The sequence below is a fragment of the Crassostrea angulata genome, chromosome 3 (assembly GCF_025612915.1).
Source record: "Crassostrea angulata isolate pt1a10 chromosome 3, ASM2561291v2, whole genome shotgun sequence".
Taxonomy (NCBI): domain Eukaryota; kingdom Metazoa; phylum Mollusca; class Bivalvia; order Ostreida; family Ostreidae; genus Magallana; species Magallana angulata.
In genome coordinates, this window is record NC_069113.1 from 50343851 (window position 1) to 50361484 (window position 17634).

General features: G+C 32.2%; 1 protein-coding gene and 1 pseudogene across 1 annotated transcript; both read left to right on the forward strand.

The window, feature by feature from the left end:
• Positions 1-5428: 5428 nt before the first annotated feature.
• Positions 5429-9045, forward strand: LOC128178257 (glycine N-acyltransferase-like). The gene is made up of 4 exons (XM_052845352.1): positions 5429-5889; positions 6112-6226; positions 6403-6526; positions 8154-9045. The coding sequence occupies exons 1-4, from the start codon at positions 5803-5805 to the stop codon at positions 8569-8571; spliced, it is 744 nt and encodes a 247-aa protein (XP_052701312.1). The 5' UTR covers positions 5429-5802; the 3' UTR covers positions 8572-9045.
• Positions 9046-11181: 2136 nt separating this feature from the next.
• On the forward strand, positions 11182-16405 carry LOC128178261 (glycine N-acyltransferase-like; annotated as a pseudogene).
• Positions 16406-17634: the final 1229 nt, after the last annotated feature.

Genomic DNA, 17634 nt, shown 5'->3' on the forward strand with positions numbered 1-17634 from the left:
CTTAAATGCACATATGGTCTTTGAATTTAAGATTAAAGATATCGATGGTAAAGGTATATATTTTACTACATGTAAAAGCATTCAAACGGAACTATACCCTTATGTGAGCTCGCTTTGTTTAAGGAAAGGAATCATTCATACTGTGTTACTCGATACAGGTAATGTGTAAAAAAAAAAATCATGCCGAGCACAAACTGTTGCGTTAGTCTTTCCAGAACATTTATAGGAAATGGTACAATTGTTAAAGAAGTACTGCAAAGTAGATGCAGTTCGTTCTATATAAAGGTCGTGCGCATTGGTGACATTTTAAGCCAAAAATGCAAGAGGGCGGTTTATTGATTGAAAAATAGGTTGGTCATTTAGAGTTCTCCGCCCCTTGTCAATTCGGCATCAGGTACGACCCCTTATACAAAGAATAGAGTTGTTAATGGGGAAAAGAGTTCAATTTGATGTACAGTGAATGATGATAGTGTTCGAACGCATCATGAAAATCCTTTTACATCTACAAACACCACTCCTTCTTTTATATCTGTTGGAAAAATAAGGCGACGTGCATTATTCGTCATAAAGTCAAAGGGATTGCAACCTTTGATATCGCGACACGCGAGACTTTTGATAGTTGCTAATATTTTATTTGTTGCAAATAAACTCATATAAAGAACATGTATCGTATTATAGAATGTAAACTGCAGAAAGTTCATACTGCTCGGACAACGGCTGTGAAACTTTTTGTTCAATCACTGTGCATTATCAGAACTAAAACCTAGGAGTTTACTGTATATGGCCTAAAATCAAGAAGTGGAACGGAAATCGATATACACTTTTTGTAAAGTCAGAAACCAATACCGGCCCTATAGGTCAATTCTATTGTTAGATTCAAGTGTTCCTTTAAGTAGTCGGTGAACAGTATGCAAAAACAAACTACTCCTTTTAAAGAAATAATTTGCATGTAATTTGAACTGTCAGTATAATGCAATAAGTTAATGTTATGCCAAAACTACAACACGCATTAAATTGCATTAATTGTAATTTTCCGAAATATCTTTACTTTAGGTTAAAGAGGGGAGTGTACTTCCTGATAAATATTTTTACGCTTATGAGCATGATTGAATAATTATAAAATAAATGATTGAATAATTATATCTCTGTACATGTACAAAGGTTTACATTTCAAGAAAAATGGACCATAATATGAACTAAATTTATACCAACCTGTCAACTGTATATAGTTGACAAAGTCGTGCGAGGCGTAATGTTTGCACAGAATCGCCTATTGCCTTATTAAGTGATCATGCTGTCTTCAGTAATAAAATTCACAAGTATTTTAGAAGTATGAACCCTATAAGTTTTGAGGTTAAATATTATTGTTATACGTGGTATAACGTACAAATATAGAGGTTTAAGGCATTGTATCAAAGATTGCTTCTATAATATTTATCATAACGCTTTTTTGCAATATGAGGTCACCTCTATAGATGTCTTAATATCAAAGCAGTGGACAAGATTCGTTAAAATCTCTGATACTCTTAGTCTTTTGCGTTTCCTTAAGAAACACATGCATACGGTCCAAGTATTACAGTCCCTTTTTAGTGGACAGCAACTTGTCTTTCTATTGTCAAATGATTATCTCGTCATCCGATAAATCATAATAAACATTTCCAGATTTCGAGATGTCGAAGTCGGACTCGTACACCGACGCTTACTTTTATCTTCAGAACATCAGTGGACATGTCAAAGATTTATTTAAAAAAAAGAAAAAAAAAAGAAAAAAGATTATCAACAATTAACAGAAAATAATGTTATCGAAAATATATCTCGATTTAGGATGCAACAGTCAACACATAAAACCTTAAACTGTATGGTGTTCCCATACCATACCATTACGCAAAGTTTCAAGAAATTAAGCATAAATTCAAAAATCAAATTTTTGGTACGACTTTTTTCACACATCATCAAGGGATTTAACAATAACTTATGTAATTTACATGTACTAGTGCATCACTGAATATGTGGTTTTTCATTGAGAGAGAGAGAGGTGGGGGTGAAAAAAAGTTTCAACAACTCGCTTAGAAAAAAGTAGTGCACTTGCAAATGGAAAAGGAATGTTTTTTTCATAATCTACGACTCAACTTAAATGACTATAAATAACGAGCGCTTTTATAATTACTACAGTATACATGTAATTCTGTATTTCTGGTCTTCTCTTTTTTCTCCCTTTGTCTCTATTAGTTAAGATAAATATGTCAGGTTTCTGAATACCAAATTATGTGGGTCGTTCTCATTGTTGAGTTCATAAATATTATTAAATGTTTATTTAGATTAAATTTATAGGCAATATATCTTTGTAAAATTAATTGATAAACGATTTTTTAAACATTTCCCCAGATTTACGACAATCAAAAATAACAATCAATGCCCATATATGAAAAAAAAACAGAAGTTGATATCCTTGTTCATGCTTCAGTCAACATCCCTTCATATGTGACGTTGCAGGCGAAGTTGTGATAGGAATTTCGCATAAGGTTACAATTTTTAAAGGACACCAACATCTCTAAAATGTTCCATTTTTTTACTATGTCTATAATGAATGGAGCTTTATGACATACACAGTTTGTGTATAGTGTGGATGTCCATTTCTTGCGCTATTCAATGTTTCGAAGAGTCGTTATCTGGTCCTTACAATCTAGTTATTTGGGGGCTATCGTATTTGTCATTTATCTTGTTTTCAACCTCTTCCATAAATTTTAACCGACGTATTTAATAATCTATACTACTATATTAAAATAATAGTCTCGAACTTTTGGGCTTTAATACCGATAAATCGGAAGAGCGCTGTCTTTTGTTTTATATATTTTAAACATCATTGCTACTTCAAGATAACCAATTTGTTTTTATTTTTTCTCAATCAAGCTTCGTTAATTAATAATCAACGAAAATTCCTCAAAAAATTCCGGAAATCATCAGAATTTTTTGGATTTTACAATCTTGCGCATGCGCATTACATTCACGCTAAATCACGGGAGGCTCTTTATTTTATGTTTCCACAATATCACATTTGCATGGATAAACTTGGAAACGATAAAACACATGCGTGTTAATTTTCAGTGGAATTTTTCACTGTTCAACAAAGAAAATACGGATATAACTCTAACACAGTGCATTTACTATGAAAAAGTTTCGAATGTCAACATGGTGTGTAAAAATGTTGTTGAAATATGTTGAATTCTGCAATTATAGAATTAACCTTTTCGAAGAAAGGTATTTACAGCTTTAAATAGTTTGTTATGAACAATTTGGTTTTTTTTTTAAACTGTGGTGAAGGCCTTTCCCCCGACACAGTTACATATTACAACTCAGCAGAGTGTAGTGAAATTAATAGCATTATTGTAGGTTTGACGTTTGTTTATGCAAATGTCAACAATATACGGTGTTTCGATGTATCTCTTTTTTAAATGCCCTATATCATGTGCAATGTCAATCCGTGCACGTACGGGTCAAAGTCTAGTATATAGTATATTTGATAGCATGATCTATGTAGTTTGAGCAGTTACTAAGTTGTTACGAAAGCTTATTAAGTCCCTACATGTCCGTTATTGAGCACATGGAAGAGCTGTTTATTATAACATCAATTTCAAGTGACTATGTCTGTATTTAATCTGACCATGATATACTTTTTGTTCCTACATTGTCATGCGATTTAAAGCTACATGTACCTTAATGTTTTTCTTGCTTAGTGGCGTAAAATTCTTTTGATTACCCTTTCTGCCGTCCATATATACATGTACTCGGCATGAATACAGCTGTACACTACAGAAAATAGGAATTTTCTTCAAACTAGGCTGTCCGTGAAGTTCTCCCTGAAGAGTATGATGAACTTGATCAGAGGCTAGAGAAAGAACTGCCACTATCCATTTGTGTATGTTTATTTTAATTTATCTCTATCGTACACTGACGTGTACATACCGCTTTGTTTCAATATCAGATATATAATAATATATGTTCAAAGGAAATGGCTCTTTAAGATAAACATATGCCATTCAACGGCTGATGTTTAAAACATTTCAAAAACAAAATCAGATGGATATTTTAATGCACGCGTTTTCATAATGTAATATTTAAATTGATTTATTGAAACTTATCGAATATGACAATTACAAAAAGACACCTGAAGAAAAACTAATTAGCGCTAGTCAAGGTGACAATCTAAGGTGTGTTTTATTTCAGAGATACATATTTTATCATTTAAAGTTGTGCTATTCATATAATATTTTTATTTTGCTGATAATATATTTACACGATTGACGTTCCTCCATAAGAGAGAAGTAAAGTGTCTCTGTGTTCTGCCCGGTTTCAATAATCAAGACAAAAGTGTTATTCACAGTCATGGATTTAAAAAAAAAAACAAGTATGAAGTTTAAAAAGAAGATCTAGATGTTCTGATTAGAGAATTTGATAACACACTTATAGATATATGTTGTAATAAGATCAGTAGTTACTCTACAATTAACCGAACAGAATTTTTTAATGTTCTTTCGTGCATTGTTTTTTATATGAAGTAAATGTATGTCTTACACTTTGAGCGACTTAACTTTATCTAACTTTCAGTGAATATGTTCAGTGAAGCGGTCTTTTGGATTGTTTTAGGTTGACAAATTTAAATGATGTCCGACTTAAATCAGAGAAAATCGCTTTAAAATGATTTTTAATATGGATTGTCAAATATCTAAATCAATGACGAAGACAAAATTTAAGGTAAATTGAAAATGACATCAGCTTGTCATAAAACCAATCCAGACACTCTCATTTTATCTGCTTTGCTTCTTTCCTCAATGGTTATTTAGCCCGTTTATTTGTTTTACATTTGAGACCATTATTTGAAGACTCATTGAAGACTCAAAATTGCTTTAATTTGAAGCACGCCAATAGAAAACGTCTACGTAGTAAAATATGTTTTGGTGTTTTTAAATAGTTCTCTTTGTCCAAGTGAACACTTTGATGTTTGGATGAATGTATGCATAGTTATGTAAGGGCAACTAAAATGCATATAAAGTTTATAAAAATTGTTTTGAATGTTATTTGTTTCAAATCCAAAAACGTGTTTAAATCATTCATTAATATTTATTAAAAGTTAACCCTGTTTTTGGGAGTTGATTTTAAATCAACTCTGAGTCTCCTATGCAGTTACTCAGGCAAACCGAAAGTGAAACAGTGCTAGGACCTAAGCACAAACTAACACCGCTGATAACATTTAGTCCTTGAAAATAATCGATAAATTCGATGTAATGTATTCTAAAACATTATTTTTCAAGGAAACTTATTTATAGATGCCTTGTAAATAGTCATATTTTAAATGGTTCGAAAAATTTAGATATTTTTTGTAGTCGTACATTGTATGTATTCCTATGCCAGAGTTCAAAATATCCGTAATTCTCCGACAAGCAGAGAGTTTCTCTTGCTTATCGTAGATTAACGGAGACAGCCGAGCGTCTGGTGAACGTGATTAGAGTTCAATATTGCTTGAATCCATACTATTTCTTTGAAATATTGATTACTGATACGTAGTTTGATGGAATTAATTCTTTGAATATTACACAACATGATTCATATGGGGTTTTCGTGAAATTCTTGTCGGAGAATAATTCTTATTTTAAAAAATGTGCATAATTCAAGTACATATAAGAAACTACTTGCCATGCAAAATAATATATTGTTGATTCTAAAATAAATAATAATCGATAAAATCAACTCCCGTCAGTTCTTCAGTACTTTGATTAATGAAAGGGACTGGTCCATTTCCGGTTAATGAGGAAGGAACACCTTCTGACAGAGAAGATGATGTTGGTGGACAGTTGGCCGAACTTCTCTGTTCTCGTTATCATAAAGAGACAGGTTTGTTTCCACAACGCTATTGAATTTTCACTGTTGAAATTTACAGTAATTTCTCTTTTTCTTATGACGGTTTAAAGTAGGTAAAATCTTTACAATTCGTTTTTTTGAATATCAAGTACAAAAACTTTGTAAAGTAGTGAATAATTAAAGATGGAACGAGTTCTGTTTCAACGCCATCTAGGTTCACTCAAAATGAATTTTTTTTTTCACATTCATCTTAAGATGAGAGAGACTTGGTTATCTGTGTGTTTCTGCAAAGATCCAGAATTTGCAGCCAACCTGGATACTATTCTTCAGTTTGCCTCCAGAGACACATCACTACCTCTATATATTATTGGTAACACAACTTGGCCAATTTAAACTTCAATTGTCATTCGAAGAAAAACAAACTAATTTGTCTATTGAAATATTTATGTTATTTAAGAGTTCGATTTGATAGAGGTTTTTTTTCATTAAAAGAAAAAGGGTAAATGAGAGATATTATGTTGATAAATGAACTTCATTATTGTGTAGGATGTACCCCTGACGTTATGGACGCCCTAATCAATTTTAACCAGTCAGCAACTAGTTGCCCTTTTCGACGACTGTGTCCCGATGTCATGGTATATACACTGCCCGCTGAAAATATTGTTCCTCTGTAAGCATTTATCACATTCTATGAAATATTGATTACATTACATATTGCGAGCAAAGACTTACAGAGCTATCTTGACAATGTTCCGTTTAGGTTACTCAAATCTCATTGTGAATTACAACAAGTTCTACTCAAAGTACCATTGAAACCATTGCTGTGATGCATTTTATACATCAGAGATAAAAAATAAGTATATTTTGGTGGTTTTTTTTCGAGTACACTTGATTGAGTGCTTAGCGAAGCGATGCACTAACAGAATATATCCTATTTATTTCATTGGCTTAGTTTATTTGTTTTGTGTTTTTGCATGTTATTATATAAAAACCAAACTTAAAACGTTATTCTATAACTTTTAACAGCACTAAAAGAAAATTACAATTATTGAAAAAAACTTTACTAAACACATTAAACATTACTCTAATCAGCAATGGTTTTCGTCAATAAAATTGTAAGTTCTAAGTTGCGTTTTAATGTTTGAGAAATAAACATAAACTATAACTATCTAGCTGAGAAAAAATATTGTGTCTAGCTTGATAAAAATAGGACGATTAACAATAAAGAGATCACACCTGTTTTTTCCTCACATTCAAACATACTCAGATTCCATAAAAACCTTTAACGTGCTTAATATAATTCGAAATTAACTTATATAAATATAAAAATGGCAATTTTCTTCATATATAGATTATTCTGATAACAGGAATTGCAAAATTATTCCTACAAGCAAAATTCCTGTATCCAAAACAGGTGACTAAAGTGAATAGCATCCAAATTCCAAGTAGAAACCTAAATATGTATGTCATTTTCAGTTGACAACGGCTAGATTTATTTGGTTTGCATGTGGTTAGGTGATGTATTGTCGTTTTTGGAGCGGTTCTGTTTTATTTTCTGTTTCAGGGTCCGGTTATCAGCTAGTTCAGTTTTCCGCATTAATGTATACATCGGGGCATTATTTATTGAAATCTAATATAGAAAGTAAGATGGCATATCTCTGTCCCTTGTGTGCAAGTTTTTTTCTGTCAAATATGTCGACATGCAAGATAAATATGTTGTCATGCAAGATAGTTATGTCAACATGCAACATAACTAAGTTGACATGCACGAAAATAGCAATCAAATAAGAAATATAAAAAATCTCAAATATCGCCCACATGTGACATTTGATGATGCTAAATGCTACTTATTTATGTCGACATTCAACTTATTTATGTCAACATGAGAGATAAATATGCTGACATACAACTTATTTATGTCAACATGTAACTTAGTTATTTGATAGAAATTAACTTGCACACAAGGGGCAAAGATATGCCACCATACGAAACATAATTTCTATGTTAATCTATTTGTTTGCTTATTCTTTTACATAGTTTTTATTCGTTTGAATAACCATCAACTGAGTTATATTAAATAAAATGTTGCAAAGATAGGTCAATTATCAATTATTTGAAAGTAAATCAAATGGATAAAACCTCTTCAAAAAGGTTTTTATCTTATTCCCCACAAGAGACTTCACTTGTTTTAAATGCATTCTTGTAAATCAATTTTCCTGCCTTTATCATTAAAAAAAACTTTGACAGCTTAGTTTGATTTTTTTCTTTAATTTGCACAGTATGATATACTTTTTCAGAACAATTCCAGACGGATTCAAAATAACTGAATTAAGTAATATCCATACAGAAAATGTTCACAAGTCATGGCCTTATGCAACCAAGGAAGAGTGGATCAATTACCAAATCACTCATTTCCCATCAGTATTGATTGAAACAGAGGACGGACGCCCCGTGGCCTGGGAGGTTCAGCATGAATACGGCGCCGTAGGAGCGTTACATGTAGAACCGGAATACCGGAGAAGTAAATTAGGAAGTGTCGTCACAAGAAACCTGGCGGAAAAAATGACCAAGGACGGACAACTCGTGTTTGCTTTAGTTGAGGAAAGTAACTCCATTTCGATTGCATTTCATGAGAATAATGGATATGTACGCATGCCTTTTAAATTTTCGTGCATGGGATTTTGTATGGAGGCAAAGAAGAAAAAGGAAATGTAGAGACTACTTTGATTAAAAACGAAATAATCTGTAGTAAGTTTTCTTATACAAGACAGTGAAAAGCACAAAATCTAAAGTATATCATTGACTTTATTCTTCAAATATATCTGTGTTATGAATTGCTTCTGTATGATTGAAGGGAATAATGTTACATGTATGTGCTTATAAATATGATATTTTATAGTAAATTCAACTATTTAAATGTAATAATGTATATATGCTAAAAATGTACCACGTATGCTATCACAAACCTGCGCATATATGTACAACTGATACGCTCCAAGTGTTTAATTAAAGTGCACGAGTGACTTGGAAAGGGAAGGCATGAACATGTTTATTTCATTCAGAACCCATTTCGATAATTGTTGACATCATAGTTTTTCATTTTGCATTTATCACATCTTACTATGCAACTGTCTGTTGATTAAATTTTATACTAAATTTACGTTTTCCTAAAAAAAAAAATCAGGTTTAATTTTTTTATTACCACCTCTGTCATCCTTATATGATCGGGTGTCATACATTATGTTTTGTTGTCATCATGGAATCCACTGGCGGCGACGTCCATCTTTACAGTATCTTTTGCCTACATCAGACTTAATTTTTAGTTTGAAAAGACTAAGTGTTGTGTTAAAATATATCGCATTTAAAGGCTTTTATCTGATATCAATCTTATGAACAGGAGGAAATACCAAGACAATAGAGAGTAATAGTAACTTCAACTTTTTCTCGGATGGAAATTTTCCATCACAGACACTGTATTAACGCCATGCGATTATGGAATCGATTGCTGACAATGACGATTGGATAACTAAACGTTCGCTTTTGGTGGGACTTTTATCAAACTGGCATTTTAGATGAGCATCACGCATTAAGGGGTATGGTCACGATTTTTGGGAACAAAGCTAGTGTTTACATTTTTAATGTTGAAGTGAAAATTCCAGTATTAGACTTAAATTGAATGTTTTAAACGTTATGAACTGTTTATTTTTGCTTATAATGATTAGTCGAATCCTACAGCGACCTAAGAAACATCACGGACTGCACGATGACTCTAATATCCATATGAGAAAACATGGATGTTTCTATTAGCTAATGTACTGATGTAAATCACAAGTAATTTAGTTATTTTTAACTTACTTTTACAATCAATTTATTTTTTTTAAAAATGTAAATATAAATAATAAAATGCTTTCTTTGATGATTCATGAGGGTAAAAAGGTAGCGATCATTTCAAAAAAAATTATCTTAATCTGCTAAAGCGGGTTATGTATTTTTCTGCAATGTCGCCACCTTCATATCCCGCATTATTCTCCAAAGAAAGCATCTTTTGTTTAAATAATGTAACTAAATTAAAAACTAGTTATTTGTTACTTATCAAAATGAATGCAAAGGAAAAGATAAACTACCAGAGTTGATAGTGTATAAAAGTGTTAAAACACACCTAAGAAGGAACCTTTCCAAACCCAAAGACCTATTCTTGCACAATTTAGATGTGGGATACCTCCAATGAGAATTGAACTAAAACGGTTTAAGGGGGTACCTTTTGATGGAAGGATTTGATATTTTGTTAACAACATGAAAGAGAAGACAAGAATCTTTTTTTATTCGAATCGTATTATGCATTCTAATTTTAGAACGGAATTATTAAATGATATCGAATACAACCCAACATAAGTGATGTCTAACATATATTGTAATATTGCACTTTAAACATATTTTCCAAGACAAACCTTTAAAAAGTTACTTTAGGCAAACAGGTACAGACAATCTTTATAAAATAAAAAGCGCAAAGTGTGATATGTGTATTTATTATTATTTGCAATGATATAAAGGCTCGATGGGCTGGTTGTCCATTATTTATTTTTATTATCTACATGCAATTTGTTATGTTATCACGTGTCACTATAAAAAATTATCTATTTACTTATTTAACAAGAGACAATGCTGGTTACAGGGTTTATATTTATATGTACAATATCGCTTTTTAGTTTCAAACAATGTTAACAATATAAAAATATGGTTAAAATTTAACGTTCGCGATTTTATGTTCTCAAGAATTTGATATAAAACGGAAAAGTAAGGAATTTACAGTATTCAGTTTGAATGTGGGGTATTGTTTTCTACTCTGAAATTGATTGCTGCCTTTCTAATGTCTTCTCACGGAACGCCAACAAGCTTCAAACTATTAATAATACTTTTTAAAATACTGATAATAGGGTTAGTTTCGTGTAATTTTCTCTCACTACACTTGCAAATAGTTTCATCCCCGTCTTAAATTCGCCCATTTACACTTGTGTTTAAAGAGAGATAATTTCAAATTGGAATTCGCTTAGTTTTAATTTTGTCCGCTGACAAGGAGGGCAAAAAGGGGCGAAAATAATATGGGGCTATTATTTCCCTGTATAAATTAAATGATAAATTGATTTGCACGAATTGATACTTATAAAGCAACGGTATGTTAATTTAACGTTTTTTAAAACTAGATTAATTGAAGTTTTCCATTTCAAAAAGAAAAACATTTTTTTACCCTTTCCGTCGCCCATATATATTTGGCGTACCATACATTTACAAAGTCTTACAGCAAATAATCTTCATATTTTGTACACTATGGCTGTCCGTGAAGTTCTCCCTGAAGAGTATGATGAACTTGATCAGAAGCTAAGGAAAGAACTGCCTCTGTCTATTCATGTAGGTTTGTTTTATTTTATTTTAGTATACACTTAGCTTTTTGAAAATACTTTTGTTAAAATATCGATTGGATAAGAAATGCACTTAGAGGAAACGTGTCCAATGATTCTTCTAAGTAACAGTATGCCTTAATAGATTGAACATTTGGATTATATTTGCTTCTTTTTATGAAACATAAGTTCCATCCCATTTTCACATTGCAATATTTTAAGACACGTACAACGTGACACTCAAAATCTAAGTCATGTTTGTATAATTTAAGTTTCATCATCATTTTGGTCAGCCTTCGTCTTAACAAAGTTTTAGTTTGTGGTATTCTTTGCTCGACCAACATTTTTTTATCGGATATATATAATATGTACTTGATCAATGTCAAATTATATTCATAGTCATTTAAATCATCATTTAAATCAGATTGTCCTTTTTCGACTACTTCATATATACACATGTAGTTCTACTATTGCTTTTGGTTCTAGTTCAGAGAAAATTGTATAGATCATCTAATTTAGATCGACTTCATTCACTTTTGCTGGAAATATAATGTGTTATCTAAAGTTATAAACGTAATACAACTAACTTTGATAAAGAAGATGTTGTGGATGGAATAAAAAAAATATTACGGAGCGTTATTCAAAGTCATGAACGTTAAAAAAAATTAGAGTAGACTTTAAAACGAAGATACAGATGTTGTGACTAGTGATTTTATTACACGATTATTGGAACATGTTATCAGATCAGTAATAACTTGACAATAAACTGAACTAAAGTTTTATATTTCATCCAATAATGTTTTAATTATGTAAAATAAGCACATTCATCTAACTCTCAAAAGGTTAGGAACGATGAATTGATGTTCACCAGCGGTTGCAACCATTGACCAGGGCATTTGCTAGATATCATTAATGCTTCCGGTTTGGTTGAATTTCTAACAGAGTTGTCGGATTGTTATGGGTTGACAAATAAAAATGACGTCATATGTAAATTAGAAAAAAAGGTGTGCTAGAATAACCTACATGTATACGGATTGCCAACTAAACAATGTTTAAGTTAAAATAAACAGTAGATTTAAAGTGAATACAACATGTCGTGTAAACAACCCAGACATCACCATTCCAGTGGATCTAGTGCAAAACCCTGTTTGAATTGTAGAGATTTTGTAGGGTAAAAATGAAGTTCTCCAAAGTAAGACTTTTGCTATGTATTTCTCATTATTATAATTAAAGGTTTCTAGATTTTAAACCCATAAAAAACCTTTGGTCTTGCGAAGGTAAAGGAAACGTATCTTTTTATCTTCGTCTAAAGAATAGTTGTAAATTAATTAAAATTAAAAAAAATCAAGTTCAAATGGACGATGTAAAATTAAAGAATTTTTGCGAAAGATAACCACGCCAGATAATATTATAATAAACACGGAAGAGTCGTTGAAACACTAGCTAGTATGACCAATTATAGTATTATTACTAGGTGGATAAGTAGTTACATTTGCAGCGACTGATATCATAATTAGATTGGGTTTTCTATAGGTTGTACCATTCAATCCACGGATTTTCCTCATATTGTACTGACTAATGTAGAGAAAAATGCCATTGTTTTTTTTATTGAAGGGACTGGTCCATTTCCGGTTGATGAGGAGGAAGCACCTGTTGAGAGAGAAGATGGTGTTGGTGGACAGTTGGCCGGACTTCTCTGCCTTACTTATCGTGGATAGACCGGTGTGACTTGCTTACAAACACAATGTTATCCTTTACATAAAACATTCTTTTCTTATTTCATTGGACAACAGCAGTTTTACCTAAAGAGAAATTTTTAAACCGTTTTTTATAAATTTGAAATATCCAATGATAAAGAAAAAACAATGTATAATGACACGAATTCTTTAACAGCGCCATTCAGGTGCAAACACAATAGCTTACAGTATATATAAAATATTTATCGGTAGACCAGAGAGACTTGGATATCTGTGGGTTTCTGCAAAGGTCCGAAATTTGCATCTAACCTGAAGACTATTCTTGAGTTTGCCTGAAGAGAGACATATCCGTTTCTGCACATTGTTGGTAACAACTCTAAGCTAGTTTAAATTTCAATTATTATTTGAGGAAAAACAAAGTCATTGGTGTCGTAATATTTTGATGTTATTGAAAAGTTTTATTTATATGTGTTTTTTTTTTCATTATAACAAAAAGTGTATGGTGTATTCTGTTGATGAGTGAACATTGGATTATGTGTAGGATGTTGCTCTGAAGTCATGGACGCCCTCATCAATTTCAACCAATCAGCGAATAGCTGCTCTTTTCGACGAATGCGTACCGATCTCTTTGTATATATACTGCCCGCTGTAAACATCGTTCCTGTGTAAGCATTGATCTTTATCTGTGGAATTATCAAAAGCAATAACTCAAAGCACGTACAAATAAAATATTAGGTTTTGGTTGTGTCAATTTTCATTATGAGTTACTATAAACCCTACTCAAAAACTCTTAAAATGCTCCGATATATGTTACAAACCAGAAAAATCACCTAACTATATTTTGGTAAACCGTTTACGAGTAGCATTTGCACCATTTAATTTTATTATACTGAAATCTAATAGGTTTAAACGCATTTAATAATCCGTTCTATTACCCTCAGCGTTAGCAACACAATGGGCATCAGGTAACATAACAAATTGTTACATGCGCGTAAATTATGCGCGTACAGTTCGCCGTAGAATTTACGCCATTCCAAAAGAAGTCAGTTTTGCGTTTGAAATAATGCAAATCAAAAATAAAAACAGTAAAGTCTTCTTTAAATTTAAGACATTCACTTTAATAAAATAAATTTTGCCTGTTTGTAAGGACAGGCACGTAGCATCGTTTTTGAAAGTGGGAAGGAAATTAGGAATTTTCCAAACTCTTCAAAATCCTAATCCGGGGGGGGGGGGGGGCTGGCGTACTATGTAACTTCAATTTCAATCCTAATTTCCTTATTTTCATATCAATTTTTTACTTGTTCCCAAAAAAGGGGGCAACTCCATGATGATTCAATTTTTTTATGTTAATTTTAAAAAAAAAGTTGCTGTGAGAAAAAGGGGGGGGGGGCGGGGGGCAGCCCCCCCCTCTCCCCCCCCCCCCCCCCCGGTGCTACGTTCCTGGAGGATAACAGTTGTAATTGACACCTCCTGAAAACCATTGTCAATCTCCGCTTTGCGTTGGTTTATAATAGTTTCCTCGGGGATGTCAATTTCAACTGTTACTTCCCTAACAGGCACTATTTATTATAGTGCCGGGCGATGCGAGGGATCAAATCGAATTGCGAGAAAACGTTCAACATCATATTCATTGCATGTTTCACACCTATTTGTATTTCTACAATTCATTTGTGTTAGTTTTCATCAACTCGGTTCATTTTAGTTCTTTGTCTACAATTGGGAGTTGCATTTAGATAATTAAAAAAAAGCATTTATTTCAACTATCTAGCTTAGACATGTCTAGATTTATCAAAAATACGATAACTGACTATAAAGAGATCACGCCTTTTAATTTTCCCCCATTCAAACATACATGTACTCAGATTCCATAAACGCCTTTGACAATGTTAATGTAATTCAGGATTAACTAGAAGAGCAATTTTTAAATATCTTATTCTGATAATGGTGATTGTAAAATTACAATGTATTCCCACTGGCAAATATTTTTTTATTACTATTTTTTTTTATTTCCAATACATGTATACCATTCATTTAAACCACACCACTCACACACAAGTTGAACAATTAAGTACTAAATTATACATGATTAAGTCTCTTTATGACATTATTATAAATTATACATCAAACAGACATGCCCGTTTTAACCATATTCCTTTGTAAAATCTATTTTCTAACATTAATTTTTCTAAAAAAATAATAATTTTGTAAATACTCCACAATATCATCAAATGCAATATAATCATACATGATCACGGGCAAATTTCACCTACAGGTATCCAAATCAGGAGACTGAAGTGACTGGCATTTTAATGCCAAATAGAACACACACATAACATCAAGGCTAAGTCATTCTTACGATGACATGTCCTTTGTGACAAGAGAAAGCAACAAGCATTCAATATTTTCTCCAAGATGTTTAAGAAAAGAAAGGAGAAAACAAGCTTTTGCAAATCAAAATTATGAAGATTTCTGTAAAGACGGTTTAAATTTGTTTAATAAATCGTAATTGTACACATTTGGTTTTAGTGACGATTAAAAGGCTAGAGTTATTTGATTTGCATGTGCTTTGGTTATGTAATGTTCTGAGGAGCATTTCTGTTTTATTTTCTGTTTTACGGTCCGGTTATCTCTATATATCGGGACATTATTCATTGATATCTTATTTATAAACATCATTTCCATACTTATTTAGTTGTTTGCTCACTTTACTTTCATTCAAGTATTCTTTTAATTAGCTTTAATTCTTTGGAGTAGCCATCACCTGAGTTATATTCTTTCATCCAAAGATGTGACAATGATAGGTCGATTAATGTAGCATATATGCGATAAAATATTTCAAATGCATTCTAGTGTATTCAATATCAGGTCTTAACTTTTCAAGCTTTAAATGATTTGCATTTAAATCTTTTTTTATAATTTGCACAAGATTATATATATCATTTTTTTTTCAGAGCAGTTCCAGACGGATTCAAAATATCTGAATTAAGTGGACGTCATACGGAGATTGTACACAAGTCATGGCCTTTTCCAACCAAAGAAAGTGGACCAATTACCAAATCACTCATTTACCATCAGTATTGATCGAAACAGAGGACGAACGCCCCGTGGCCTGGGAACTTCAGTATGAATACGGCGCCTTAGGAGGGTTACACGTAGAACCAGAATACCGGAGAAGTAAACTAGGGAGTATCGTCACAAGAACCTTAGCGGAAAAAATGACCAAGGACGGACAACTCGTGTTTGCTATAGTTGAGGAAAGTAACCCCATCTCGATGGCATTTGAAAAATGGATTTGTACGCATGCCTTTTAAGTTTTCGCGCATTGGATTTTCTTTGGAAGCGATGGAAAAAAAGGAAATGTAAAGTCTACTTTTTGTGTATACGAAATAAAATATAATGTAATTTTTCTTATTCAAGAACCCAAAATGTATAGTATATCATTGGTTCAAATATTTTTGTACTATAAATTGCTTCTGCATAAATGAATGAATACATCTTTAATGCCTGCACTTATGATTATCTTATTTGAAAGTAAATTCAGTCATTTAATTGCAATGTTGTATACATCATAGAAATACGAAATGTGTATGCTTAAATATCTTAGCAAAAACCTGCGCACGGAATGTACAACTGATATCCTTCAAGTGTTTTATTATACTTCAAGTCTGACTTGGAAAGGGAATTTGTTGTATTCATGTTTATATAGCATATGATTCTAGATATGATTCATTGGAAGTGTTATAATTTTATTTGTTTGAAAACCCTTAACGACTGAATTTACATACTCAGGATAGTCAATTATGTTAAAAAGGCTGTATTGGAATGCACTCAAAAATGCCTTGGATGTTTGATTTTGGGGAGTTGATTTTAATCAACTCTCCTATACAGTTACTCAGACAAACCGAAAGTGAAACAGTGTTTGAACCTAAGGACAAATCAACACCGCTGACAACATTTAGTTATTATCAATAACTTCGATGTAATGAGTTCTTAAGCATTGTTCTTCAAGAAAACTCATTTATAGGTACCTTGTAAAAAGTCAGATTTTAAATGGTACGAACAATTTAGATATTTTTTTGGAAGTCGTACATTTTATGTATTCCTACGCCAGAGTTCAATAAGGTCTCGTTCAACCAGACGCTCGGCTGTCTCCGTAAATCTCCGACAAGCATATATAGAGTCTCTTCAATCGCAACTTCTCGGGCCTTTCCGGCAGGCTCGGAAGTATTAACATTACCGGATGTTAGAATTTTATACAAAATGGAGTCGCTTTCCATTAAAATAGGTATCGGCTAGATAGCCTTATAAGTCGCTTCTGTTTTATATTTTATGATATATCATTTACTTTAATGAACAGATCGTAAAATGTGTTGTATTTATATCAAGTTTTATAAAAAAAAAAAAAAAAGGGGGGGGGGTGTCATGGACGCTTCGGTAATACATTCGTATTTCCGAGTCTACCGGAAAGGCCCGAGAAGTTGCGATTGAGAGTCTCTCTTGCTTGTCGGAGATTAACGGATACAGCTGAGAGTCTGGTTGAACGAGAGTAGAGTTCAATTTTGCTTGGATACATACAATTTCTCTTAACTATTTCGATTACTAATACGTGGTTTGATGTAAGAATTCTTTGAATATTACACATCATGATTGATATTTGTTTTTCACGAAATTCTTGTAGGATTTCG